General features: G+C 41.9%; 1 protein-coding gene across 1 annotated transcript; it reads left to right on the top strand.

Moving 5' to 3' along the window:
• The first annotated feature begins 367 nt into the window (after positions 1 to 367).
• Positions 368 to 26,904, top strand: shoc2 (SHOC2 leucine rich repeat scaffold protein). Its single transcript, XM_041867315.2, has 10 exons — positions 368 to 433; positions 6,623 to 7,333; positions 11,962 to 12,397; positions 14,970 to 15,107; positions 15,478 to 15,608; positions 15,704 to 15,892; positions 16,417 to 16,539; positions 16,796 to 16,933; positions 19,508 to 19,625; positions 20,687 to 26,904. Exons 2-10 carry the CDS (start codon positions 7,058 to 7,060, stop codon positions 20,893 to 20,895), a joined length of 1,758 nt encoding a protein of 585 aa, XP_041723249.1. The 5' UTR covers positions 368 to 433; positions 6,623 to 7,057; the 3' UTR covers positions 20,896 to 26,904.
• The last annotated feature ends 486 nt before the right edge of the window (positions 26,905 to 27,390 follow it).

Raw genomic sequence — 27,390 nt, 5'->3', positions numbered from 1 at the left:
AAATAGATGCTCATGGAGCAGACCTAATCCAACCTTTTTGGATGTGCATTATTATTCTAACTAACTGTTTGAATACGAATATACACGAATTTATACTAAACCTACTAGCAATATATGCTTGCTTCAAACATGCATTTTCACTCCCAGGAAAAAGCTTGGAGTGGAGGTATTTATACTGGAGGTGGTATTGTAATATTCCGGGGTTTCTGACTTTGACACTTTAATGATGACAATAAATATGTCAGGTAGCTAATTACACATTTTTTACCACTTTCACTTACTCCTTGCGCTCACCCAAACACCTTTTTCTGTTCAAGTCTCGTGATACATTGGTAATGCGTGCGTGTGACGCAATTTGGTCGTAGGGAGGGGATCCAAGCAACAGCAGTAGGAAAGAGGAGGAAGCAGGGATGGCCGAGTCACACCTCTGAAGGTAAAACAGTTATATTATTTCAACCTTTCAATATACCCTTAAATCAAGCTTATGTTTTTATAGTAGGGTTCTTAAATGTCCCCTTTGTCATCCGCTTAGCTTGGTTGATGACGCAGTACTGCCTTTCCGTAGGCTGAGAACGCACTCTTTTGTTCAAGCTTCGTTCGGAATGGCCGCTGTTTTGAGAATGTGTTTTATTTTTTCTAATTTCACTACGAGAGCGAGAAAAGGGCGCTGCGAAAATGTTAGGCTAGAAGACGGCCTCGAATGCCCAAGTGTCAATCTGTAAACTAAAGAACGATTTTAACATAATAGTCCTTATTTGGGTGTCAGTACAGTTGAAGACGGTAGGTACTGTATTGAGCAGCGCGATAGTGGGGTTGCGTCCTTGCTGCAGCTTGTTTCCCGTGATAAGTTCGCAATGGTCGGGACGGTGTTCCAAGTCTGACAGCTGCTTTGGTGGGGCCTACGGGAACCGCACAGTCAGAACGCTCGGGTGTTGTTGTTTTTTTTGTATAAATAAAAAGGCCATCTAGCAACTGAGACTGATAATTGTTTCCACTACCAGAATTGTAGCTACATATGACGTTGTCATAGTTGTTTGCTCCTTGATTTGACTGAATGGCTGCAAAAAATGTTTGCCAGCCTAGCTTCTGCGTTAGCTTGCTGTGTTGACGTTTCGTGTTTTGATTTCATGACCAGTTGAAATGATTTAGCTAGCTTGCTTACAGGTTTTGTTAGCACGACAAGGGCGACACTACATTAAAAATAGCTAGCTATTTGTGGCTACTTTTCCCTTACAATCAATAGCCAACTAGCTAGTTTATGTTAGCCAGTTCGTAGGCTGGCTAGCTAACTATGTGGCTTTGACAAGAACAGCAGGACCACCCCACCGTTTGCTGCTGTATCATACACACACAGGTTGGCTTGTGTCTCGTTCTTACGCAAATCAATCGTGATCTTGGAACGTAACTTGACTTCCACGAACTGTGGCACCGGTTCTATCGATAATCTCTCTTTCCACGGATTTGTTATTGGCACGGTTACATCCTGCTTGTGCTGTTGGCTGGTTATGTAGCTAGCTGCCTGCCACCTCACCAGTGCACCTCTTACCATAACTGTCAAATGTAGAGAAAAATTACAGGAGCTGCGTAGTATTAGGCCTATTGGTTGTACTACTTTTTGAGATAGTTGCTAAGCCTACATAGTTAGCTAAATGCTTTGTAATATAAAAAAACATATGCAAGGGAAAGAGAGCAGAAATAAACTGTGACTGTATGTCATTCATTCATGTATTGATTCAGGAGTGAACATGGGGAGATTGTTCCAAAGTCCTTAACCCCCAATCAAGCACAAATATGGCAGCTAAATGTATTTGCACAATTGTGGTGATTGTATCATATCAAAGCCTATATATTATTCCCTCTATTCCTATGGTGTAAGATGCGTATGCTTATGCAATCCTCAAAAGGAGAGGACAGAGATGAAGAAAATTGGCCAGTCTTGAGCAAATATGACGCAACAACATGGGAAGACTTGGCAGGATTGGTAGTAGTGACTGCTTGCTTTGCTCAAGATGTCCACTGACTGTGGCTATAGGCTACATTATACCAGTAGAGGCTTAACAATTGGCATGTGAATTGAGGAAAGCTACAGTGATGATGATGATGATGATGGTGGTGGTGGTGGTGGTGGAGGAAATCAATGATGACGGATTAGGTTATAGGATTTAAATATTGACAGATGGAGTTGGGCCTAGGTTTTGTTCCAGAACTATCTTTCATTAGCCTGTTTCATTAGCCTCTTTCATTGTCTAGTGCACTGAAAAAACAGGTATGTTGATGGGCTCACTCACCCATGCCCATGCTCACAGCAAAATTGGCCCTCCTCCTCATTTCCCATGGGGGGCCAGTATGAAAAATGTATGCACTCAATAATTGTAAGTCGCTCTGGATAAGACCGTCTGCTAAATGACTAAAATGTAAAATATTTATTTCCAAAATATGGGGGTGCTGCTGGATCCTCATGATAATCAGAGGAAAATGGTGTCCAGCCTTCTCATTTTCTGTATATCATCTGTTGCACTGCCTGTCATTCATCCCAAACTTGGTTCCCCTCCTTGGTTCATCTCCTTTCTGGTTTCCGTTCCATGGAGTGGAATCTGGAATGATACATTTATAGTGTCAGTCAGTGATGAAAAATAACTGGAAAGTTGCTGCGCTGCGTGACCCTTGACCTTATGTGCTTTTTCTACAGCATGAATTCGCCCACAAGTTATTTTTCTGGAGTTGGAGAGAGAGAGTGCTCCTTCGGTTCGGTCACCTGCATATTATTAACTAGCTCATGTTTGTTTCAAACCTTTGGCTACATGTATGATTTTGAAGAGGAATTTTAAAGAATAAACAAACAATGACATCACACCCACTGCGGGCCAGTAGTTTAGTCCTCTCCTTTCTGTGACCATGTTTATAGTTGGGATTCTGACACTTGATGCACCCCAAATTTTGCCTGGCGACCAATCCACATCGCTCCGGCCACGACCACTCACATTTCTTCTCCACCATGAGTCTGGATTTGATCTCCTGCCTGAGGACTTCTTGAATGCGAACACAGTCAAACCGTTCTGATTGGTCCCAGTAACCGATGGGTTGGGCCAGAGCCTGAACGCATGCGGGTAAAGCTGCATTTCAGAAATAGCCATTGCCTTTGATACTCTGATTGGTTAGAGATGATCCAATCGCTGATGACTTGTTTTGTACAACGCCCCTCACTTTGACGTCAGCAGAAAGGACTTCTACGATGGCAGTCTGACTGAATGTACATACCGATAGGTAGAGCAGCAAAATTAAATTAGGTATGAGGCGCCAGGCAACCCCAGACCCCAGTGCTGTGTTGCATTGTTGCCTTTATCCAAGACATGATTGATAGCCTACTTAATACCCTATTTTAGGGGTTTCCACTAGTTACCACACCCACAGTCAAATGTGTCTATATTGTAAAAATACATGAAAACAAAAATGAGTGTTTTGGTCTTATGTTATCTTGCTTTATCTTGGCCAGGTCGCAGTTGTAAATGAGAACTTGCTCTCAACTGGCTTACCTGGTTAAATAAAGGTTAAATAAAAATAAATAAAAGCAGTGTGGATAAGGTTAGGTTTAAAATCACATTTTAAGAAGAGAAATTGAAAAAATAAGCAGGGTTTATGACTTTGTGGCTGTGGTAACTAGTGACGACCCTATTTGAGGGACCATTCCCAAAAGAAAACACAAAGAAGCTGCCTGCTTTGATACAACCAACTATTATTTTATACAGTAATGTATTTTGATATTAAACATCCATCCCCTTTCTCTCATTTCATTATAATAGTTCTGGGTTGAGTCAAAGGTCATTCGGTGATTGATGCTTTGCTGTAGGCCTAGTTCACAGGATACAGTCTGTCACATTTTTATTGATGTAATTTTTATATTCACCATCTATTTTCTCTCATTTTATTAGTAGCCTAATAGAGTTGACAGTTATCATATGTCAGTGCTGTTGAGTAAACATAACTGTTACTGAGAAGAGCAGTACAAAATGTACCTACAGAGCAATATTATGGGCTCCCGAGTGGCGCAGTGGTCTAAGGCACTGCATCTCAGTGCTTGAGGTGTCACTACAGACCCCCTGGTTCGATTCCAGGCTGTATCACAACCGGCCGTGATTGGGAGTCCCATAGGGCGGCGCACAATTGGCCCAGCGTCGTCCGGGTTTGGCCGGTGTAGGCCGTCATAGTAAATAAGAATTTGTTCTTAACTGACTTGCCTAGTTAAGTAAAGGTCAAATAAAAATATAAATTAAAGGCCCAGTGCAGTCAACATTCAGTTTTTCCTGTGTTTTGTATCATATTATACAACAGCTGATGAAACTAACACTGTAAAAATAGTTGCTGGTTGAAAATACAATCTATACAATACCTTCTAATCAGTAGGTTTTGCATGGGTGGAGATTCAGCTTGCCTGATGACATCACCAGGGGAAAATTAGTTAATAGATCAATAACAAAAAGAGTTACAAACCTCTGCCAATAAAAGCTAGTTTCCAGATTTCCCCTCCCCACTCAGACCACTCCCAGACAATCCTAGACAAATTCTTGTTTGAGTTTATTTTTTGCTAATGAAGCCATTTTCTTTATTTTTGACCATTTTAATGGAGAATGTTACAGAAATGATTTGATATAACAACTGCTTCATTGGGCCTTTAAGCTTGTCTCTTTGTCATTAAGGGGATCGACAGGACCCCTTTTTACCCTTAAAAGTTTTATGAGTCTTGTGCTTTGAAGACCGCTCCCTCCCAAAGATTACACACACACACACACACACACACTTCTCTCAGCGGCAGTGCTAACCTTTCCCTTAGCTCTGATCTGTAGCCACGCCTGCACTTTTTCTACACTACACAAACACACACACACACACCTAGAGCATAACAGACAATGACTTTATTAGGCTTCATACTGTAGCCTATTACTACAAAGAAATAACAAATGATGCTACTGTACTACAGCCTCTGAGATGGAACCACAGAACTAGACTGAGTGTTAAAGGTTCCAAACCCTTTCTAGATTATCTATTTCTATGGACAGAACAAAGACGGGAACCAAGACCTTGGTTTCATATCAATAATTTTGATGTTGAAGCTCTTGACACTTGTTGTCAATTAGTCTTTTAGGTTATGTCAGGCCAACATACTTACCAGGTTTGCTCAACATCACTAGCAGCTATTGTAGTACATTAATTGGCTTACAATGTCATCTCACTCAACCTGTTGAAGTTGCCTATGGCCTAGCTTATTCACTATTAGGGCTGGGAATTGCCAGGGACCTCACGATATGATATCACGATACTTAGGTGTCGATACGATATTTATTGCAATTCTCACAATTCTATGTATTCAAATATATGCACTGAGCTTGTCTGATGCTTTAAGCACACTGTTTGATGAAATAATTAAGACACACAAATGACTAGAGGGAGTCAGACTGCGATTGATTTGAATGTGCTGGGCTCAGATTTGTTGCGCTGTTTAAAAAAATAAATAATGACAGCGAGTGACTGTGACTAGCAAATGCCATCGCCATTGAGCTAGTTGTCATAGTAGCAGTAAACCGCACCAAGTGATATGAGCGATGGAGAGAGTTGTTTTGAATTTTGTCCTGGCAGTTGAGTTGTTTAGATAACAGAAAATGACAAAAAAAATACTAGTTTCATAAGCATCCGTGATCACAAATCATGATGTTACGTTGGACCCATTTGCAATGAATAGATGTTATTTTATATTCTCAAACTAACAGCAGTGCCTACATGCTGGAGTGATGCCTCTATGCAAATGTTGTTGATCAGTAAGCTAATATAACTCCCAAATGGAAGGCAAACAGATTTTGTAATCTGTAGCACCATAGACTCAACAAGCAATAACTCAATATATGCACACATTCCTATTGAATATGCATTCCCCTGTATTGTGAGTAGGCCTAGGCTACATCCTAATTTACACAGTGTATCAACACTAGTAGAAACAATAGTAAAGCAGACTCCCCAGCCCTGGCCTGGTAAACAGCTGAGGGATGGGGCTGGAGACATTTCATCACTCTCAAATTCATAGACAGAGCTATGGATGCAAGGACTGACCATCCATGATATCAACATTATAGTTTTAATCATGTTTTGAGGCTAAATAGTGTTTGTTTACATTTACATTGTTTACAAACATTGGAGTAAAACAAACTTATATTTTGGGTTCTGATGGGGTACAACAGTTGAACTAAGCTCATGAGGCATTTATAAGTTATATTCCTCAAGAATCAATGGGTACATATAATTAATATCTAAGTCCAAAAATGAATGTAGCAACTGCTGATTGCCCCTTTTAATGATATTGAATATCGGCCTAAAATATCATCCATCGGCCTCCTTGACCCCCAACATTTTTTATCGACATCGCCCCTAAAAAAATCTGTATCACTCGATCTCTAAATACGATATATCATCAATAAATATATCGTTAAATTTTTGTAGAATTATTTTTTACAATATTTTTAATTTTTATCCCCACCACTATTCACTAAGATATCAAATGTGATTTTGACTAATTTCAAATGTGATCAAGTTGAACATCCTTTTGACTCATCATTGTCTATGTTTTATTCAACAGCATTCAAAAAGCCCAAAGGATGAGAACCTCGATGACCTTTCTAGTCTGAACTGGCTTCAAACCAGACTGAGGGGAATCGTCTACTGTTCAAACAACTAGGTGGCCCATGGCTGCCACCACCACTCCTGTCAAGTCACAACTTCAAAGGATTTACTCCCCTATGGTGTTCTGAGAAACGAAAAAGAGAAAAGAAACCGCTTGGATCACAGTGATTTATTTGTGAAGTAAAATACTTGTAAATGTATAGGCCTACACAGGTATGTATCAACGGGTGTGTTTATAAAGGCCATCTCCTACTCTTATCCCTCTCCACACCTACTTGTCGGTTGACCGCTTTTTTGAGGGAAAACTCCAAACAAACCAGGGAGAGTGACAGTTGGGGCGTTGCGGTCCCATGAGAGACTCCGCAGGGGGACCGACAACCACGTCCACGCCATGAGTAGTACTTTAGGTAACAAAGACAAAGACTGGAAAGAGAAGGACCTGAAAGGAGGTCCGACAGGAGGGAAAGAAAGGGAAAAAGAGGCCAAGGCTCTGGCTGGCTTAGGCGGCAAAGATGGCGGCAAGGAGCCCAAGGCCAAAGGGAAAGACGCCAAAGAAGGAAAGAAGGATGCCGGTTCCGCGTCGCCCGCCGTCGCCTTCTCCGTGGACAACACGATAAAGAGGCCCAACCCGGCGCCAGGGACCCGCAAGAAGTCCAGCAATGCCGAGGTGAGATGAGATGAAGATACTTTATTACAAAACACATAGCCTAACATATCATAACATACACATTATTTGTGATTGTGGGTGAATGTTATTTTACAAAACACATATCAATAAGACACATTATTTGTGATTGTGGTCCTCATTGTGGTCCTATGTGGCAGTTGGTAGAGCATGGTGCTTGCATCAATAGGGTCAAGGGGGTTGATTCCTGCAGGGGTCACCCATAAGAAAATGAATGCACAATACGATATACTTTATTGTCCATTTACATGGAAATTCATTTTGTGAATTTGGCAGACATATACACAAAAACAATACACTATAATACATGCAATACGGAATTTAAAAAAAGTGTTTTCTAAATGGCATATATTACAGGGTTTTTTCTGCAAAGAAAAGTCCTGGGCGGGCCACCTAAGTGTTTTTTCGGCTGCCCATGTCAAAACAGCAAAAAATAATAATAATATATAGATAGATAGATATATATATACACACAGTTGAAGTCGGAAGTTTACATACACTTAGGTTGGAGTAATTTAAAACTCGTTTTTCAACCTGGGGACAATAAAAGGCCACTCTAAAATGTGCAGTTTTGTCACAACACAATGCCACAGATGTCTCAAGTTTTGAGGGAGCTTGCAACCACTCCACAAATTTCTTGCTAACAAACTATAGTTTTGGCAAGTCGGTTAGGACATCTACTTTGTGCATGACACAAGTAATTTTTCCAACAATTGTTTACAGACAGATTATTTCACTTATAATTCACTGTATCACAATTCCAGTGGGTCAGAAGTTTACATACACTAAGTTCACTGTGCCTTTAAACAGCATGGGAAATTCCAGAAAATGATGTCATGGCTTTAGAAGCTTCTGATAGGCTAATTGACATAATTTGAGTCAATTGGAGGTGTACCTGTGGATGTATTTCAAGGCCTACCTTCAAACACAGTGCCTCTTTGCTTGACATCATGGGAAAATCAAAAGACATCAGCCAAGACCTCAAAAAAGAAATTGTAGACTTCCACAAGTCTGGTTCATCCTTGGTAGCAATTTCCAAACGCCTGAAGGTACCATGTTCATCTGTACAAACAATAGTACGCAAGTATAAACACCATGGGACCACGCAGCCGTCATACCGCTCAGGAAGGAGACGCGTTCTGTCTCCTAGAGATGAATGTACGTTGGTGCGAAAAGTGCAAATCAATCCCAGAACAACAGCAAAGGACCTTGTGAAGATGCTGGAGGAAACAGGTTCAAAAGTATCTATATCCACAATAAAACAAGTCCTATATCGACATAACCTGAAAGGCCGCTCAGCAAGGAAGAAGCCACTGCTCCAAAACCACCATAAAAAAGCCAGACTACGGTTTCCAACTGCACATGGGGACAAAGATCGTACTTTTTGGAGAAATGTCCTCTGGTCTGATGAAACAAAAATAGAACTGTTTGGTCATAATGACCATCGTTATGTTTGGAGGAAAAAGGGGGCTGCTTGCAAGCCGAAGAACACCATCCCAACCGTGAAGCACGGCGTGGTAGCATCATGCTGTGGGGGTGCTTTGCTGCAGGAGGGACTGGTGCACTTCACAAAATAGATGGCATCATGAGGAAGGAAAATTATGTGGATATATTGAAGCAACATCTCAAGACATCAGTCAGGAAGTTAAAGCTTGGTCGCAAATGGGTCTTCCAAATGGACAATGACCCCAAGCATACTTCCAAAGTTGTGGCAAAATGGCTTAAGGACAACAAAGTCAAGGTATTGGAGTGGCCATCGCAAAGCCCTGACTTCAATCCTATAGAAAATGTGTGGGCAGAACTGAAAAAGTGTGTGCGAGCAAGGAGGCCTACAAACCTGACTCAGTTACACCAGCTTTGTCAGGAGGAATGGGCCAAAAATCACCCAACTTATTGTGGGAAGCTTGTGGAAGGTGACCCGAAAAGTTTGACCCAAGTTAAACAATTTAAAGGCAATGCTACCAAATACTAATTGAGTGTATGTAAACTTCTGACCCACTGGGAATGTGATGAAAGAAATAAAAGCTGAAATAAATCATTCTCTCTACTATTATTCTGACATTTCACGTTCTTAAAATAAAGTGGTGATCCTAACTGACCTAAAACAGGGAATTTTTACTAGGATTAAATGTCAGGAATTGTGAAACTGAGTTTAAATGTATTTGGCTAAGGTGTATGTAAACTTCCGACTTCAACTATATATACTTAAACAAAAATCTAAACGCAACATGTAAAGTGTTGGTCCCATGTTTCATCAGCTTAAATAAAAGATCACAGAAGTGTTCCACAGCAACAAAAGCTTATTTCTCTCAAATGTTGTGCACAAATTTGTTTACATCCCTGTTAGTGAGCATTTCCCTTTTCCAAGATAATCCATCCACCTGACAGGTGTGGCATATCAAGAAGCTGATTAAACAGCATGGTCATTACACAGGTGCACCTTGTGCTGGGGACAATAAAAGGCCACTCTAAAATATGCAGTTTTGTCACAACACAATGCCACAGATGTCTCAAGTTTTGAGGGAGCTTGCAATTGGCATGCTGACTGCAGGAATGTCCACCAGAGCTGTTGCCAGATAATTAAATGTTAATTTCTCTACCATAAGCCATTTTAGAGAATTTGGCAGTACGTCCAACCGGCCTCAGAACCGCAGACCATGTGTATGGCGTTGCCTCATGATGGCGATGGGGTTATGGTATGGGCAGGCATAAGCTACGGACAACGAACACGATTGCATTTTATCAATGGCAATTTTAATGCACAGGGATACCGTGATGAGATCCTGAGGCCCATTGTCTACCATTGATCCGTCGCCATCACCTCATGTTTCAGCATGATAATGCACGGCCACATGTCACAAGGATCTGTACACAATTCCTGGAAGCTGGAAATGGCCCAGTTCTTCCATGGCCTGCATACTCATCAGACGTCACCCATTGAGCATGTGTGGGATGCTCTGGATCAACATGTATGACAGCGTGTTCCAGTTCCCGCCAATACCCAGCAACTTCGCACAGCCATTGAAGAGGAATGGGAAAACATTCCACAGGCCACAATCAACAGCCTGATCAACTCTATGCGAAGGAGATGTGTCGCGCTGCATGAGGCAAATGGTGGTCACACTAGATATTGACTGGTTTTCTGATCCACGCCCCTACTTTTTTAAAAGGTATTTGTGACCAACAGATGCATATCTGTATTCCTAGTCATGTGGAATCCATAGATTAGGGCCTAATGAATTTATTTAAATTGACTGATTTCTTTATGAACTGTAACTCAGTAAAATCTTTGAAATTGTTGCATTTATATTTTTGTTCAGTGTGTGTGTGATATATTTATACAGTGCCTTCGGAAAGTATTCAGACCCCTTGACTTTTTCCACATTTTGTTACGTTACAGCCTTATTCTAAAATTGATTAAATAAAACATTTTTCGTCAGCAATCTACACAAAATACCCCTTAATGACAAAGCGAAAACAGGTTGTTAGAAATGTTTCCAAATTGATTGAAGAAAACAAAACAGATACCTTATTTACATAAGTATTCAGACCCTTTGCTATGAGACTCGAAGTTGACCTTAGGTGCATCCTATTTCCATTGATCATCCTTGAGATGTTTCTACAACTTATTTGGAGTCCACTTGTGGACAGGATTTGGAAAAGCACTCACCTGAGGTCCCACAGTTGACAGTGCATGTCAGCAAAAACCAAGCCATGAGGTCGAAGGAATTGTTCGTAGGGAACTCTGTCAGAGTGACCATCGGGTTCTTGGTCACCTCCCTGACCAAGGACCTTCTCCCCTGATTGCTCAGTTTTTCCGGGCAGCCAGCTCTAGGAAGAGTCTTGGTGGTTCCAAACTTCTTCCATTTAAGAATGATGGAGGCCACTGTGTTCTTGGGGACCTTCAATGCTGCTGAAATGTTTTGGTGCCCTTCCCCAGATATGTGCCTCGACACAATCCTGTCTCGGCGCTCTACGGACAATTCCTTTTTCTTCGGGAGGGGGGAGTGGGGAAATAACTTTCACATACAGATGTAAAGTATGTATAAAAGATAATGGACCGATATACTTTTCAATAAGATCATCTCTGTCAAATTCCCAAAATGATGCATACAGGATTGTTTGTGTCATGGCATGGGGCTCCTATTGATTTTGTTATGATGTTTGTGTCACTCCGGTAGCATAAGCCATGGCAAAATGTGTAGAATTGCAGGAAATTAGCTTTAAAATTGCAAAGTTTCATCTACGCTACATGGCAAAATGTGTAGATATGTACAAAAAATTGGGTTGGCGTCCACACCATGGCTACGCCTCCGCCACGCCCACCACCTAAGCCCAATTTTGATCCAGAAAAAACTGTCTAATTTATTATTATTCTACATTCATCACACAACACAGCATTTCTCAAACTCGGTCCTGGGGACCCCAAGGGGGGCACATTTAGTTTTTTGCTCTAGCACTACACCGTTCATTCAAATAATCTTAGCTTGTTGATCAGCTGTGTAGTGCTAGGGCAAAAACTAACCGTGGGTCCTCAGGACTGAGTTTGGGAAACACTGACATAACTTGTCTTCAATAACATGGACATATTATAACTTTCCCAATCCCAGGTGATCAAAGAGCTCAACAAGTGCCGTGAGGAGAACTCCATGCGTCTGGACCTGTCCAAGCGTTCCATCCACATATTACCCACCTCCATAAAGGAACTCACCCAGCTGGCTGAGCTCTACCTGTACAGCAACAAGCTCCAGAGCCTCCCCTCAGAGGTGGGCTGCCTGTCTGGCCTGGTCACCTTAGCCCTGAGTGAGAACTCTCTAACCAGCCTACCAGAGTCCTTGGACTCCCTGAAGAAGTTGAGGATGCTGGACCTGCGGCATAACAAACTGAGGGAGATACCGGCGGTGGTTTACCGGGTGACGTCGCTGACCACGCTGTACCTGAGGTTCAACCGGATCACGGCGGTGGAGAGGGACATCCGGAACCTGGCGAAGTTGACCATGCTCAGCATCCGTGAGAACAAGATCAAACAGCTGCCCGCCGAGATAGGTGAATGACGGAGATGGGGGAGGAGGAGGGAGATGGGTTAGTGGAGGGAGATGGTTGCGTGGGGGGAGGAGGAGGGAGGGATGTGGGGGAGGAAAAGGAGAGAGGGAGATGTGAGTGGGGGGGGAAGGAGGAGGGAGGAAGATGTGAGTGGGGGAGGGAGGGAGGGAGATGTGAGAGGGGGGAGGGAGATGTGAGTGGGAGGGGGAGGGAGATGTGAGTGGGAGGGGGGAGGGAGATGTGAGTGGGAGGGGGGAGGGAGATGTGAGTGGGGGGGAGGGAGGGAGATGGGTGAGTGGGGGAGGAAAAGGAAAGAGGGAGATGGTTGCGTGGGGGGAGAAAGGTGAATGGGGAGAAGGAGGGAGGGATATGGGTGAGTGGGGGAGGAAAAGGAGATGTGAGTGGGGGGAGGGGAGGGGAAAAGAGATGTGAGTGGGGAAAGGAGGGAGGGAGGGAGCTGTGAGTGGGGAAAGGAGGGAGGGAGGGAGCTGTGAGTGGGGAAAGGAGGAGGGAGGGAGGGAGATGTGAGTGGGGGGAAGGAAGAGGGAGATGTGAGTGGGGGGGAGGGAGATGTGAGTGGGGGGAGATGTGAGTAGGGGGGAAGGAGGGAGGGAGATGGGTGATTGGGGGAGAAAAAGGAGAGAGGGAGATGGCTGTGTGGGGGGAGAAAGGTGAATGTGGAGAAGGAGGGAGGGATATGGGTGAGTGGGGGAGGAAAAGGAGATAGGGAGATGTGAGTGGGGGAAGGAAGAGGGAGGGAGGGAGATGTGAGTGGGGGGAAGGAGGAGAGAGATGTGAGTGGGGGGGAAGGAGGAGGGAGGGAGATGTGAGTGGAGGGGGTGTGAGTGGGGGGAGGGAGATGTGAGGGGGGGGAGGGAGGGAGATGTGAGTAGGAGGGAAGGAGGAGGGAGGGAGATGTGAGTGGGGGGGAAGGAGGAGGGAGGGAGATGTGAGTGGGGGAGGAAGAGGGAGGGAGATGTGAGTGGGGGGCGGGAAGGAGGAGGGAGGGAGATGTGAGTGGGGGGGAAGGAAGAGGGAGGGAGATGTGAGTGGGGGCGGGAAGGAGGAGGGAGGGAGATGTGAGTGGGGGGGAAGGAGATGTGAGTGGGGGAGGAGGGAGGGAGATGTGAGGGGGAGGAGGGAGGGAGGGAGATGTGAGGAGGGAGGGAGATGTGAGTGGGGGGGAGGAGGGAGGGAGATGTGAGTGGGGGGAAGGAGGAGGGAGGGAGGGAGATGTGAGTGGGGGAAGGAGGAGGGAGGGAGGGAGATGTGAGTGGGGGGGAGGAGAAGGGAGGGAGATGTGAGTGAGGGGGAGTGGGTGTGTGTCATCCACGAGAACAAGATCAAACAGATGAAATAGATGAGTGTTGGGGGGGAGGAGGAGGGAGGGAGGGAGTCGAGGCTGGCGGATTGGGTTCTTGATGACAATGACGATGTATCTGTAATTTTTGCCCACCTTAAGCCGGGAGGTACACCACACTATTTTGGCCCTGATTGTAGCTGTCCCAGATACGTTTTTGAGATCGGAGACAAATCCCCATGCTTTGCGTACTTGGGGCGCGCAGCCGTCACCGACGCTCGTTTAATGTGAGCGAGGTCAGAGATGCAATCTGAGTGCTACCGATCCCGTCTTTGGGCCATCCCAGACGTCCCGATATTTTCAAACGTGTTTGATTTTATCAGCACAAAATCTGCAATGCTCTTGTAGTGTGAGTTGTGCAATGACACGTTTTGGGAATGGTGATCAGCACTAGCCAATGAGAGCTCGCCAGTGAGATGATGATGATGATGTTGCATCACATCACCCAGAATGTGTAGACTCTCCATCAGGAGCGATGATTACTACTAGTATGCGTTTGTACTTGCCTTTAACCAAAGCCAAAGTATCAAATCGTTACAGCTCTGAAGTTCACTACCAATGTTATTCCATTCAAAATGTATTGGCTAGATATTTCAACTCTGTATGGCAAGCGTGAATGTCTGACTGAAAACGTTTGACGCTTGTTTCAGCCACAGCTTATTGTAGCTACGTTAACTATCTAAACGCATCATTGTTTTGGAGAGACAGCGTGGTATAGAGAATCCTCACGACCAAGTGAAGTATCTTGTAAAGCAGGGTTCTTCAATTCCGGTCCTGGAGGGCCAAAACACTTCTGTTTTTTATTTCTACCTGGTAGTTAATTGCACTCACCTGGTGTCCCAGGTCTGAATTAGCCCCTGATTAGAATGAGAGGATGAAAAACAGAGGTGTTTCGGCCCTCCAGGACCGGAATTGAAGAACCCTGTTGTAAAGTGTGAACCCCGTCTGTGCCACGTCGTTTAGTGTGCGCACCACGACGTTGGCAAGACAAAAAACTACAGGAAAGACGGTCGTTAAATGTGAGAGGCTCAGCGATGTTAGGATTTTGAAAGTCTTGTAGTGTAAACCCGGCATTACAGAAGACATTGCTGCAGTGTTGTGAATAAGCTGAAGCTGTAAACTAAACCAGTCTTTTGATAACTCTGATTGCGGTTCTTGTCCAGATGAGTCACGTTCGTGTGTTGACTCGGTTGTATTGGCCCTGCCTCTCTGCAGGGGAGCTCTGTAACCTCATCACCCTAGACGTAGCCCATAACCAGCTGGAACACCTACCCAAGGAGATCGGCAACTGCACACAGATCACCAACCTCGACCTACAGCACAACGAGCTACTGGACCTACCAGAAACTATAGGTGAGACTGACTGGGACCTCAGCAGTCAGCAATGTTCTCTCAATGCAATTTGGGCAATAATCTGCCTATACTTAGCCTACATGATACCAATACTGACACAGCTGTACAGTGCACATTCTTAACTGTACATTGTGATGACTAGGTGTAGTTTTTAGGATAAAACTTTTGAACATTCTCAGAAATGGTATAATCTACAGTTTTAGGAACTGCAAGTGCTGGTATTTAAGATAGTACTTTATTGATCCCCCAGAGGGGAAATTTGATTGCACCAGCCAATACATACATTACATACATTTGAAACGCTTAACATGATATCTAACATCTGACTTTGTTTATTGTCATTTTTGTATTTAACCTTTTCTCGTTGCAGGTAACTTGTCAAGCATAAACCGCTTGGGTCTGCGGTACAACCGGTTGTCAGCCATCCCCAGGTCGCTAGCTAAGTGCAGAGAACTGGAAGAGCTCAACCTAGAAAACAACAACATCTCCGTGTTGCCAGAAGTGAGTGGTGCTTTTATTGATTATTGAATTTAATGGAATTGTTAGAGATAAAGCATATCTATCTATCTACCACCTCCTCCTTCTCTCTATCCCAGGGTCTCCTGTCTAGTCTGGTGAATCTGACCAGTCTAACCCTGGCGAGGAACTGTTTCCAGTCCTACCCGGTGGGAGGGCCCTCCCAGTTCTCCACCATCTACTCTCTCAACATGGAGCACAACCGCATTAACAAGATCCCCTTCGGAATCTTCTCCAGGGCCAAAGTCCTCAGCAAACTCAACATGAAGGTAATGCTGTCCATTGCTACTTGTTGTCGTCTCCTTCCCTCTTTTTTGATGACTTCTAGTAAGGGGACCAAGACAATAGTCCCAGACATTATGTAGGCAGGTCAATGTGGCTCTTTCTTCTGATGTTAAAGGGATAGTTGGAGATTTTGGCAATAAAGCCCTTTATCTACTTCCCAACGGTCGTGGATACCATTTGTATGTATCTGCGTCCAGTATGAAGGAAGTTAGAGGTAGTTTCTCGAGCCAATGCTAACTAGCGTTAGCGCAATGACTGGAACTCTACAGGTACATAAAAATGGTATCCATGATTTCATCTGACTCTGAAGAAGTAGATAAAGGGACTCATTGCCAAAATCCCGAACTTTCCCTTTAAGGTTTACAATGGTTGGGGATGGTGCTTGCTTAGGTAAATAGCTGACGTGAGCAACATTATCCACTTAACCTTATTGAACAAAGTCTTCCTTCTGCTCTGGTTCTGGAATCGTTGTCCGTTGTGGATTGTCAATATCGTTGTTGTATTTCAGGACAACCAGTTGACGTCTCTGCCGCTAGACTTTGGCACGTGGACCAGTATGGTGGAGCTCAACCTGGCCACTAATCAGCTGACAAAGATCCCCGAGGACATCTGCGGACTCGTTTCGCTCGAGGTGTGGCCTAAATAGAATTCTCGGATGGGATCTTTCCTGAAAAATGGACTTACTGCTTTTCTGATGCCATCTTCAGTTCCTACATTATTCAAACTGACCTGAAAATCGAAATGATTATCACTCCCTTTTCAACATAGTTTATCAACTATTTAGTTATTTTAAAGTCTGTAACACAAGCTACAGGTTGTGACGGTTCGCTTCAGTGTTTTAATGTTCCGTTCAGTGTTCTGAAATATCTCTGTTGTTTTGTTCACAGGTCTTGATATTGTCCAACAATCTTCTCAAGAAGTTGCCACATGGTATTGGCAACCTGAGGAAACTACGGGAGCTCGACTTGGAGGAGAACAAGTTGGAATCGCTCCCGAATGAAATTGCTTACCTGAAAGATTTACAGGTTTGATACTATTATGCCATTTCCCTACACTGTCACTCACCTAAGCATTTAGGCCTACCTTTAACTAAAATGTGTTGAGTTATAAACCATTCATAGACCACTACCAAATGTAGTGATACTGTAGTGCTGTGATGAGGAATTTCATTGACATAAGTCATCTTTCTTCTACTTTTAAAGGCCCAATGCATTCAAAAATGTGATTTTCCTTGACTTTCTCCACATTTTGTTACGTTACAGCCTTATTCTAAAATGGATTAAATTGTGTTTTCCCCTCAAAAAAATAAATAAAGTCAATCAATCTACACACTACCCCACAATGACAAAGCAAAAACAGGTTTTTAGAAAATTTTGCACATTTATTTAAAATAAAAATAAAATACCTTAATTACATAAGTATTCAGACCTTTGCTATGAGACTCGAAATTGAGCTCAGGTGCATCCTGTTTCATTGATCATCCTTGAGATGTTTCTACAACTTGATTGGAGTCCACCTGTGGTAAATTCAATTGATTGGATATGATTTGGAAAGGCACACACCTGTCTATATAAGGTCCCACAGTTGACAGTGCATGTCAGAGCAAAAACCAAGCCACGAGGTCGAAGGAATTGCCATAGAGCTCCGAGACAGGATTGTGTCGAGGCACAGATCTGGGGAAGGGTGCCAAAAAATTATGCAACATTGAAGGTCCCCAGGAACACAGTGGCCTCCATTCTTAAATGGAAGAAGTTTGGAACCACCAAGACTCTTCCTAGAGCTGGCCGCCAGGCCAAACTGAGCAATCAGGGGAGAAGGGCCTTGGTCAGGGAGGTGACCAAGAACCCGATGGTCACTCTGACAGACCTCCAGAGTTCCTCTGTGGAGATGGGAGAACCTTCCAGAAGGTTCTCCCATTTTCATCTGGTCTGATGAAACCAAGATTGAACTCTTTGGCCTGAATGCCAAGCGTCACATCTGGAGGAAACCTGGCACCATCCCTACAGTGAAGCATGTGGTGGCAGCATCATGCTGTGGGGATGTTTTTCAGTGGCAGGGACTGGGAAACTAGTCAGGATCAAGGCAAAGATAAATGGAGCAAAGTACAGAGATCCTTGATGAAAACCTGCTCCAGAGCTCTCAAGACCTCAGACTGGGGCGAAGGTTCACCTTCCAACCGGACAACAACCCTAAGCACACAGCCAAGACCAAGCAAGTGTGGCTTTGGGACAAGTCTCTGAATGTCCTTTAGTAGCCCAGCCAGAGCCCGGAATTGAACCCGATCGAACATCTCTAAGAGAGACCTGAAAATAGCTGTGCAGCAAAGCTCCCCATCCAACCTGACAGAGCTTGAGAGGATCTGCGGAGAAGAATGGGAGAAAATCTCAAAATACAGGTGTGCCAAGCTTGTAGCGTCATACCCAAGAAGACTCTGCCAAATGTGCTTCAACAAAGTACTGAGTAAAGGGTCTGAATACTTATGTAAATGTGATATTTCCGTTTTTATTTTTAATACATTTGCAAAAAAAATATAAAAACCTGCTTTTACTTTGTCATTATAGGGTATTGTGTGTAGATTGATGAGGGGAAAAAACAATTTAATCAATTTTAGAATAAGGCTGTAACCTAACAAAATGTGGAAAAAGTCAAGGGGTCTGAATACTTTCCGATGGCACTGTATATGCAAAAGTACGTGGACACCCCTTCAAATTAGTGGATTCGGCTATTTCAGCCACACCCGTTGCTGACAGGTATATAAAATCGAGCACACCGCCATGCAATCTCCATAGACACACATTGGCAGTAGAATGGCCTTACTGCAGAGCTCAGTGACTTTCAACATGGTACCATTATAAGATGCCACCTTTACAACAAGTCAGTTCGTAAAATGTCTGCCCTGCTAGAGCTGCTTCGGTCAACTGTTATTGTGAAGTGGAAACATCTAGGAGCAACAACGGCTCAGCCACACAAGCTTACAGAACGGGACCGTTGAGTACTGAAGCGTGTAGAGCGTAAAAATAATCTGTCCTCGGTTGCAACACTCACTACCGAGTTCCAAACGGCCTCTGGAATCAACGTCAGCAGAAGAACTGTTGGTCGGGAGCTTCATGAAATGGGTGTCCACATACTTTTGGTCATTTAGTGTATTTCCACACTATAAAGTTGGAATAATGCTGTGAAATTGTGAAAATTATGATAATGCTGTTTGAAAAGACCGCCTGAAATTTCAGCCTGTTTTGGTGGATTGGAGTTTTGGCCTGCCTGGTGACATCACCAAGTGGTAAATTAGTTAATAGACCAATAAGAAAGCGTTCCAAACCAATAAGAGCTCGTTTGTACTTTTCCCCTCCCCACTCAGACCACTCCCAGACACTCTTGGCTAAGAATCTATTTTTGTTTATTTTTTATCATTTTAATTCAAAACAATCAGAAACAATTTGATATTGAACAGCTGCATTGGACCTTTTAAATAAACTATTTTTATATCTCCAGGATGTTTTGAACAATAATTTATTAACAACGTTTCGACAGCTAAGGTGTCTTCATCAGGGTTTCCATGGTGTGAAATTGACATTCCATTTTTGCTTGTATCCTATCAGAAACTAGTGTTGACCAATAATCAGCTGACCACGTTGCCCCGTGGGATCGGTCACCTCACCAACCTGACCCACCTGGGTCTGGGAGAGAACCTGCTGCAGCACCTGCCGGAGGAGATTGGTAAATACATTTTACCTCATACCACTCAGCCTGGGTACCGGTCTGTTTCTGCTAAGACCACTCCTTGTACTCTGTGTCATTTGCCAAACATACAGAAAAAGACTGGTACCCAGGCTACATGCTGAATGTACCGAGCTGTCTATTTAAAATACTAGCACACAGCTCGGACACCCATGCATACCCCACAAGACATGCCACCAGAGGTCTCTTCACAGTCCCCAAATCCAGAACACACTATGGGAGGCGCCCAGTACTACATAGAGCCATGACTACATGGAACACTATTCCACATCAGGTAACGGATGCAAGCAGTAGAAACAGATTTTAAAAAACAGGTAAAAATACACCTTATGGAACAACGGGGACTGTGAAGAGACGCACACAAAGGTACAGACACATGCATACGTACACATTGTGATATTGTTGTATGGTGGTTTTTAAACATTTTGTATTGTAGATATGTAGTGGTGTAATAATGTAATATGATGTACTGTTTTATATTTTGTTTTATATGTAATGTAAGTGCCTTAATGTGTTTGGACCCCAGGAAGAGTAGCTGCTGCCTTGGCAACAACTAATGGGGATCCCTAATAAATACAAATACAACTCAGATTAGGAGTGCATCTCAAAAGTCCTTCCTTGATTCCTTCCATCCTCACCCCAACTCCAAATGTCATTGAGAAACAAGGAGCTTATTGGAGGAGGTCACAAGCTTTCAAATGGATACTTAAACTTGTCAGAATAGAGATAAAACTACATGTGGTCCTTTGTAGGTCAGTTGGTAGACCATGGTGCTTGTAACGCCAGGGTAGTGGGTTCGATCCCCGGGACCATCCATACGTAAAAAATGTTATGCACACATGACTGTAAGTCGCTTTGGATAAAAAGCGTCTGCTAAATGGCTTATTATTATTATTATTATTATTATTATTATTATTATTATTATTATGTATCTGTCTCAGTGCCTCCAGGCAGAACCTAACACTCCTGTATCCTCTACCCCTACTATCTCCCTCCATCCCTCTCTCCACCCTTTCCTCCCTCCCTCCTTTCGATCCTAGGTACACTGGAGAACCTGGAGGAGCTGTACCTCAACGACAACCCCAACCTGCACAGCCTCCCATTTGAGCTGGCCCTGTGCAGCAAGCTGTCCATCATGAGCATCGAGAACTGTCCCCTCAGCCACCTGCCCCCACAGATCGTGGCCGGGGGCCCCTCCTTCATTATCCAGTTCCTCAAAATGCAGGGGCCCTACCGTGCCATGGTCTGATAGGGCCCGGAGTCCCAAGATTTTGGTCTGAGGGCCCGGAGGGAGGCCATGGTCTGAGAGCTGATATGATGGCTGAATGACCAGGTCCATGGTGTTAAAGGCCCACGCAAGGCCCATGATCTGACAACAGACCACGCCCGTAATCGGATAGGCCACGCCAATGTTCTGAAGGCCGACGCCCACCCACTCAGACACCCCACCCAATCCCTTACCTATCCAACTACGTGTGTCGTACACTGTAAAAAACAACAACAACAACATCATAACAACAACAAAAACAAACTAAATGTACAAAAAGAGAGGAGTAGGAAGACATTTTCGGTTCATACATTATCTATCTATATGAGGAAAAAACTAAACAAACAAGTACATTTATATTGAGACTGTGCTCCAGCGTTTCTGTTGAGGAATCATAGCCATTTAGAAGGCCAACTTCCCCAATATTTTATTCCCGAATCATGTAAGAAGACAAAACTTAAAGGGTCATTGCACCACTTTTTTACATTCATTAACTCCAGCACAATACAATACATAATCTGTTTGCATACATATGAAGACACTGGTATAGCACTGGAGGTAATGAATAGGAGGTTAAAAAGTGGTGGAATTCCCCTTTAATATATCTCTACCACTCTTTTGCCAAAACGGATCATGTATATTGAGTAACAGTGCGCTAAAGTGGCTATGATTCTTTTAACATATAAACCATATTCCCAATGCGAACGCATTTACAGTAATTAGGTATATGTATATTAGGAGAGCTTAGGATACAACTATTGTATGCAAAAACAAAATAATATTTGAAACTTTAATTTTTACTGCTGCTGCCATTATCAATGTTCATTTTGTCATGTCTTTTTCTTTTTGATATATATATATATATACTTTTTTTTTTTCCACTCGACTAAAGATTTGTGTTATCGTGAGGTTTGAGGTTAAAGAACAAAGGTCTAATGTTGATGTTTTTAATTTCACATTAATATGTAAAAAAATAGTGCCTATATGTCCAGGATGGTCCACTGGTTTTCCGACGCTCTAAACACAATTGACCATGAATATTATACAAAGGTATAATTTATTTTAACTAATTTTCTTCCTAGAATTATGATTTGTTTAAAAATAAATGTTTTTACATTTATTTTATATTAGTTCTATCATTGTTGGATGACAATGATTCTATAAAAGAAAGCGATAAAGATACAGTATAAATTCGAATCAATGGCTTTCGGAGGTTTTAAAATAAAAAATAAGCAGTAATCTTTAAACAGTAAGCTAGTAATATATAAAATAAATGCGAAATCTTTAATGCTTAAAAAAAGGACTTAGCAAGTTTGACTCAAACCTTTCCAAAATGGGCAGTAATGTTGCCCTCATGTTTAAGATATTCAACTTATTATTTTTTATTTTTTGAAAAAGTATTGAAAACTGTAAAAAGACATAAGTGATCTGTAGTGATTTTTTTTATATTCTATAAATACTGATTGTTGCCTTGAGTGCAATTGAGTCATTGTAATGTTAACGTTTTTGCTATATCTTCAGTGTTGGGGCTCCGTTACTGTCATACAACGTGGAAACGATCGACCAACAACAACATATCAGGAACGTTGAAGGAAAGGTGTCAATATAACTAATGACTAACGTTGCCATGGTTACGGTCATTAAGGTATGCCAAAAACATGAATCAAACCCCATAATTGTCATTTTACATCCAGTTTCTTCGACTGCTTTTTAGTACGCTTCTTCACGAGATCTGAAAGTTGAAGTATTGCTCAGCTTCTTTCTTTTTTTTGTCCCACACTGTCCCAGCAATGATGCTGTTCTTATGCACTTTCTAAATGACATTGGCATCATCCTCTTTTAACAATGACAATATCCTTATCTCCATGGTTACGTTGAACTGGGGCATTTTTGTTTCACAGTGAATAAGTATTTTATCTCTTTGAACAGTTTATCATGTACATTTTATAATAGTGTCAAATGAATATTAAGGATGGGATAACAAGCTCAAAAGAAATCTAAACTAGTAAGTATGTGGAGCGTCAAATTCAGACGTTTTGGCTTTTGTTCTTTCAATCTTGATGGAAAATATTAGCTTGAACTGTGTATGTCCAATAAGGGCCTGTTGATATGTTTAAAGATGTATTAAAGTACCCCATATCTTGCTCATATGTACTACAAGCTAAATGTTTTGTCAAATTATTGCAATTCATTGAGATCCACATTGTAAAATGTAAATCATTTTCTGTTACTACTTTTTTTTTTTATGACACTGTATTGGGTTAGTATTATATCACGTGACTGTACATTAAAATCCCAACTAAGGTAAATCAAACCAAAAGCTTTTTTGGTTTTGGAAACAAACGTGTTGCGTCCAAGCTTTGTACTCGATCATCTTTTAGTATTTATTTTTAATCAAGTGTGGGTCTAGTTTTTTGGCAGCAGTTTACGATTAAGGTTTTGATGTGGGTTGTGGACTGGTAAGAAAAAAACTAGGCCTGGGCAGAGCACACACCCGGACAAAATGTATTGCTGCTTCTAATCCTACCAGCAGAACCTGTTGCTGCTTGAAAAATATGCTGTAAACAATTGATGAGGGGGGAGTGAGATCTATCCTAAACAAAAACAACAACATCGATACAGGCTCGATACAGAAGACTTGTACAGTAGCTTGGCTGGGAAAATTCATTGACCTCTGAGTTTGGAGTCACATGAGATCTGGTGGTTTTCAAACAGATCAAATTGTTTGGACCGACGTACAACAAGGAAAAACTAAGGTGCATATTTGAGCCTATAACGACGCAGTTACAACACAACTTTTTTTGGAAAGACCAAAAAATGTAAAAAGGGCTTTCTTCTCGTTCACGCTCAAAGAATACCAACAGAGGCATTGCATTCCTGGTTTTATATATTTTTTAAAGCTTCGGAAGAAATGAAAAATAAAAAAACTAATGTACTTTTTTGGGGGAATGGTTGTGTATTTACGTTTTAGCTATAAACAAAATGGAATCATTATGTGAAAATGCCTTCAGTGAGTAGTTAAAAGTGAGATGTGCATTAGGGTATGCAGCGAGAGAAAGGCTGTTATCCTGTATAATGTTGAGTCTTTGTTTTTGTTCATACATTTTAATCTATGTGCCATTTGCGATTGAGGGGTGAATTACTGATGTATGTGTAGAGAACCTGAGACATAATCATTATCGTTCAGAAAAGCATTGATCAAAAACAAGGAATGTAAGTTAAAACATGCTTTTTGAAAAAAAATGTATAACTTAGTCTAGGTTCGGGGGTGGTCATATTTTGGACTCTTATATCTGAGGTTGATGACGATGAAGAGGTATTGTTCTGATGCATTCTAATGATTTTTCAATTGTCTGATTTCAGTTCATAGAAAGTGTGTAATAATCATGGGCATTTTGTTCCTTTTATCGTCTTTTTTTTATTATTGTACAAAAATGTCTTGTGTGTCTCAATCCTTTTTCTTGACTGGCTATGTTGTATAGGAAACCAAGCATGTTGAAAAATAATTTGACATGGTTTTTTGTCTGGGTCGGAACTACGTTGGGGCAGCGATTCGTTGTATAAGTAACACCAGATAATGTTGCCACTATTTGGTATCTGCAAAGATGTTTCCTGTAGATTTTTTTGTACATTTCACAGTATCTGAAACATTGTGTAGCCAGCGACGCTTTAGCTACATATTCTTTATCAAGCAGCCTTTTAACTGTTAAAAACCTTTTTGTTATTTACCCTTCTTTGTGTCTATGGTCTGTGACTGTAGTAGGTAACTTTCACTTTCTGTTCTCTCTTCCTTTCTAGCTCTGTACATGTATATTTTAACCTGAAATGATGATTAATTGACAGTTCACATAAGCACTCTCCAAACTGAATTCTGTGTTCAGTTTCATTATTCTGGAACACTTTGGTAGTGATCAATAGTGAAACAACACAATTCAGTTCGGCTTCCAGGCTAGCTACCCCAAACTATCCCTATACCAGTGCTCTCCATCCCTGTACCTGGAGCGCCACCGTCCTGTAGGCTTTCGCGCCAACCATAATCTAGCGCACCTATGTTCCAGAACTGAAGGTTCTCTTTTCTGTCTAAACCAATATATGAGTACAGTATATGCAGACGTGACTACCTAGACGTGAGTCTGCATTGCTGACTACGGTGGCCACCATTGTACAAGTTGAGGAGTATATAAGATCATTGTTCTTAAAGTTGTGGTGGTAGGGGATTGGAAAAATGGTTTCTCTGACATTTTGACATGAGACATGATGACATGACACATTTATTTGACCTTAACATCATACTTTTCAGTACTGAGACACATGCCTTTACTAAGTATTACTTGGCAAATGAAATTAGAAAAATGATTTGTTTGCTTGGTATGTAAATTACACAATTATTAATCAAAGCCGACCCATTGTAAAGAAAATTATTCAGACCCCTAAGTTTGCAAAATAATGACATTTTGCAAAATGGGGGGAAAACTGCAATGTTTGGTGACATTCTGCATGTACATCTTTTGAACTAATAAACCTATAAACATTTACAAATTGAAGAAAAAAAAAGTGGAAAAAATATAGTATCTTGTAACTTTTTTTTTCTTGTGCTTTCACCAAAAAGTACTGCAAAATGAACATGGTTGGTTGTTGCCAGTCACATTTAGAGAGCAGAACAGAGCTGCCTATGTCCTCAAGTAATTCCTATTTTTGTCTTTGTTGCTTTTTTCTTCTCTGTAACTGAATTTGTATTGCTTTTAAAAACTCATGAAGCAGCATTTAAGCCAAGAGTCCTGTACAGTTTTACCTTTGACCTTTTAGCAATGATTTGCACAAGCACAGCGAGGGCACAATTTAAAAATCCCAATCATACAGAAGAGAATGGCAATTAGGCTGTTTACACAGGCAGCCCAATTCTGATATTAATTGGTCTTTTGACCAATCACATGAGATCTTTTCACATCAGCTCTTTTTCAGAGCTAATCTGATTGGTCAAAATACCAATTTGTGAAAAAATATCTGCGTCTCAAAGTAAGAGTGCTGATGTAGGATCAGTTTCGCCTTTTAGATCACAATGAATAAGATTTTATGGACAGGTGGGGACCTGATCTTAGATCAGCACTCCTACTGTGAAATGAGTTTTGAACACTGGCCCAGGGTCCCACCTGTCCATGTAATCTTATTCAGTATGATCTAAAGGGCAAAACTGACCCTAGATCAGCAGTCCACCTACTCTGGAACACTTGATACGGTGCCCAGACTTGTTGCCTGAAGCTAAATGAAAAACTAAACTCATATAGGCTTTGGATTGTTGCGATACTGTCTGGGCCCAGAATGTTTTTGGGCTACGTAGATTCTAGAAGCACCTGACTAGCTACATTATCCAGCCCTAGCTATATTGTCTGACCCTTTTGCTAAGTACATTCAAGATCTCTCCCTCTCTGCCTATTATACACAGCAGTATCAGCTGGAGACCTTTGAACAGTATCTTGTGTGTTAGTCAGCAGGGATCCATTTCAATTCGGTAAATTCCTGATGTTTGCTAAAATTCTCATAGAGGAGCATTGAGGGAAATCTGATTTTATTTTATTTTATTGTACTTCTTGACTGAATTGAACATGTAATTGACTCTAATCCTGTTAGTCAGTTAACCCCCCACCCAAAAACAGTTGAAATGTAGTGTTGTGCCTTTTTTAATAAGTTCAGACCTGGGCTGTTCTCTCTCAAATTTATCTTTTGTACCTAGAAAAACGTGTCATTTTTGTGTCATTTGATGTCATTCGAGTGTACAAACTACCATTTTAGAATTTTCTGATGTTTGTATATTACTCCTGTCATGCCTGCACAATGCTTTGGTTTTGATTTTATATTTTGGAGGTTTTCCCACTATTTTGTCAAATTGTGGAATTTGAGCTCTGAAAAAAAATTATAAATGTACTTTTAATCCAATTAATTGTAATGTGCAGTTCATGTTACTTCTTCAATATAAAGAAAATGGTTGCCCTGTCTTGAATTTATAAATGATGTTGTATGGATGTGTTCTTCTTTCAAATGAGAGAATATAACTGACCACTATTTCAGGGACTGTGGCGCAGTTTCCCGGACAAAGATTAAGCCTAGTCCTGGACTAAAAGCTAACTCAATTAGGTTTAATTTGTGTGCGGGAAACCATTAGTTCAATGTCTTCCTATTTACTTCACTTATGGCACATGACAGAGTCTGTCCCAAATGGCACGCTATTCCCTATACAGTGCACTGCACTACTTTTGACCAGGGTCCCTAGGGTTATGGTCTAAAGTAGTGCACTATATAGGGAATAGCGTGCCATTTGGGACGTACACATACAGTAAGGTTACCTCGAACTGACCAATGAAAGGTCTAAACAGCAATCGAAGAGCAATAACAGGCACATAGAATATCTGAATGACTAACTCTGTGTAGCGCTGTTGTCGAATGGTAACACTCATGGCACATGGCACATGTACAACTCCC

This window comes from Coregonus clupeaformis, chromosome 38, assembly GCF_020615455.1.
Source record: "Coregonus clupeaformis isolate EN_2021a chromosome 38, ASM2061545v1, whole genome shotgun sequence".
Taxonomy (NCBI): domain Eukaryota; kingdom Metazoa; phylum Chordata; class Actinopteri; order Salmoniformes; family Salmonidae; genus Coregonus; species Coregonus clupeaformis.
Note: the sequence above shows the minus strand (reverse complement) of the source record. Positions and strands in the feature narration are given on the sequence as shown.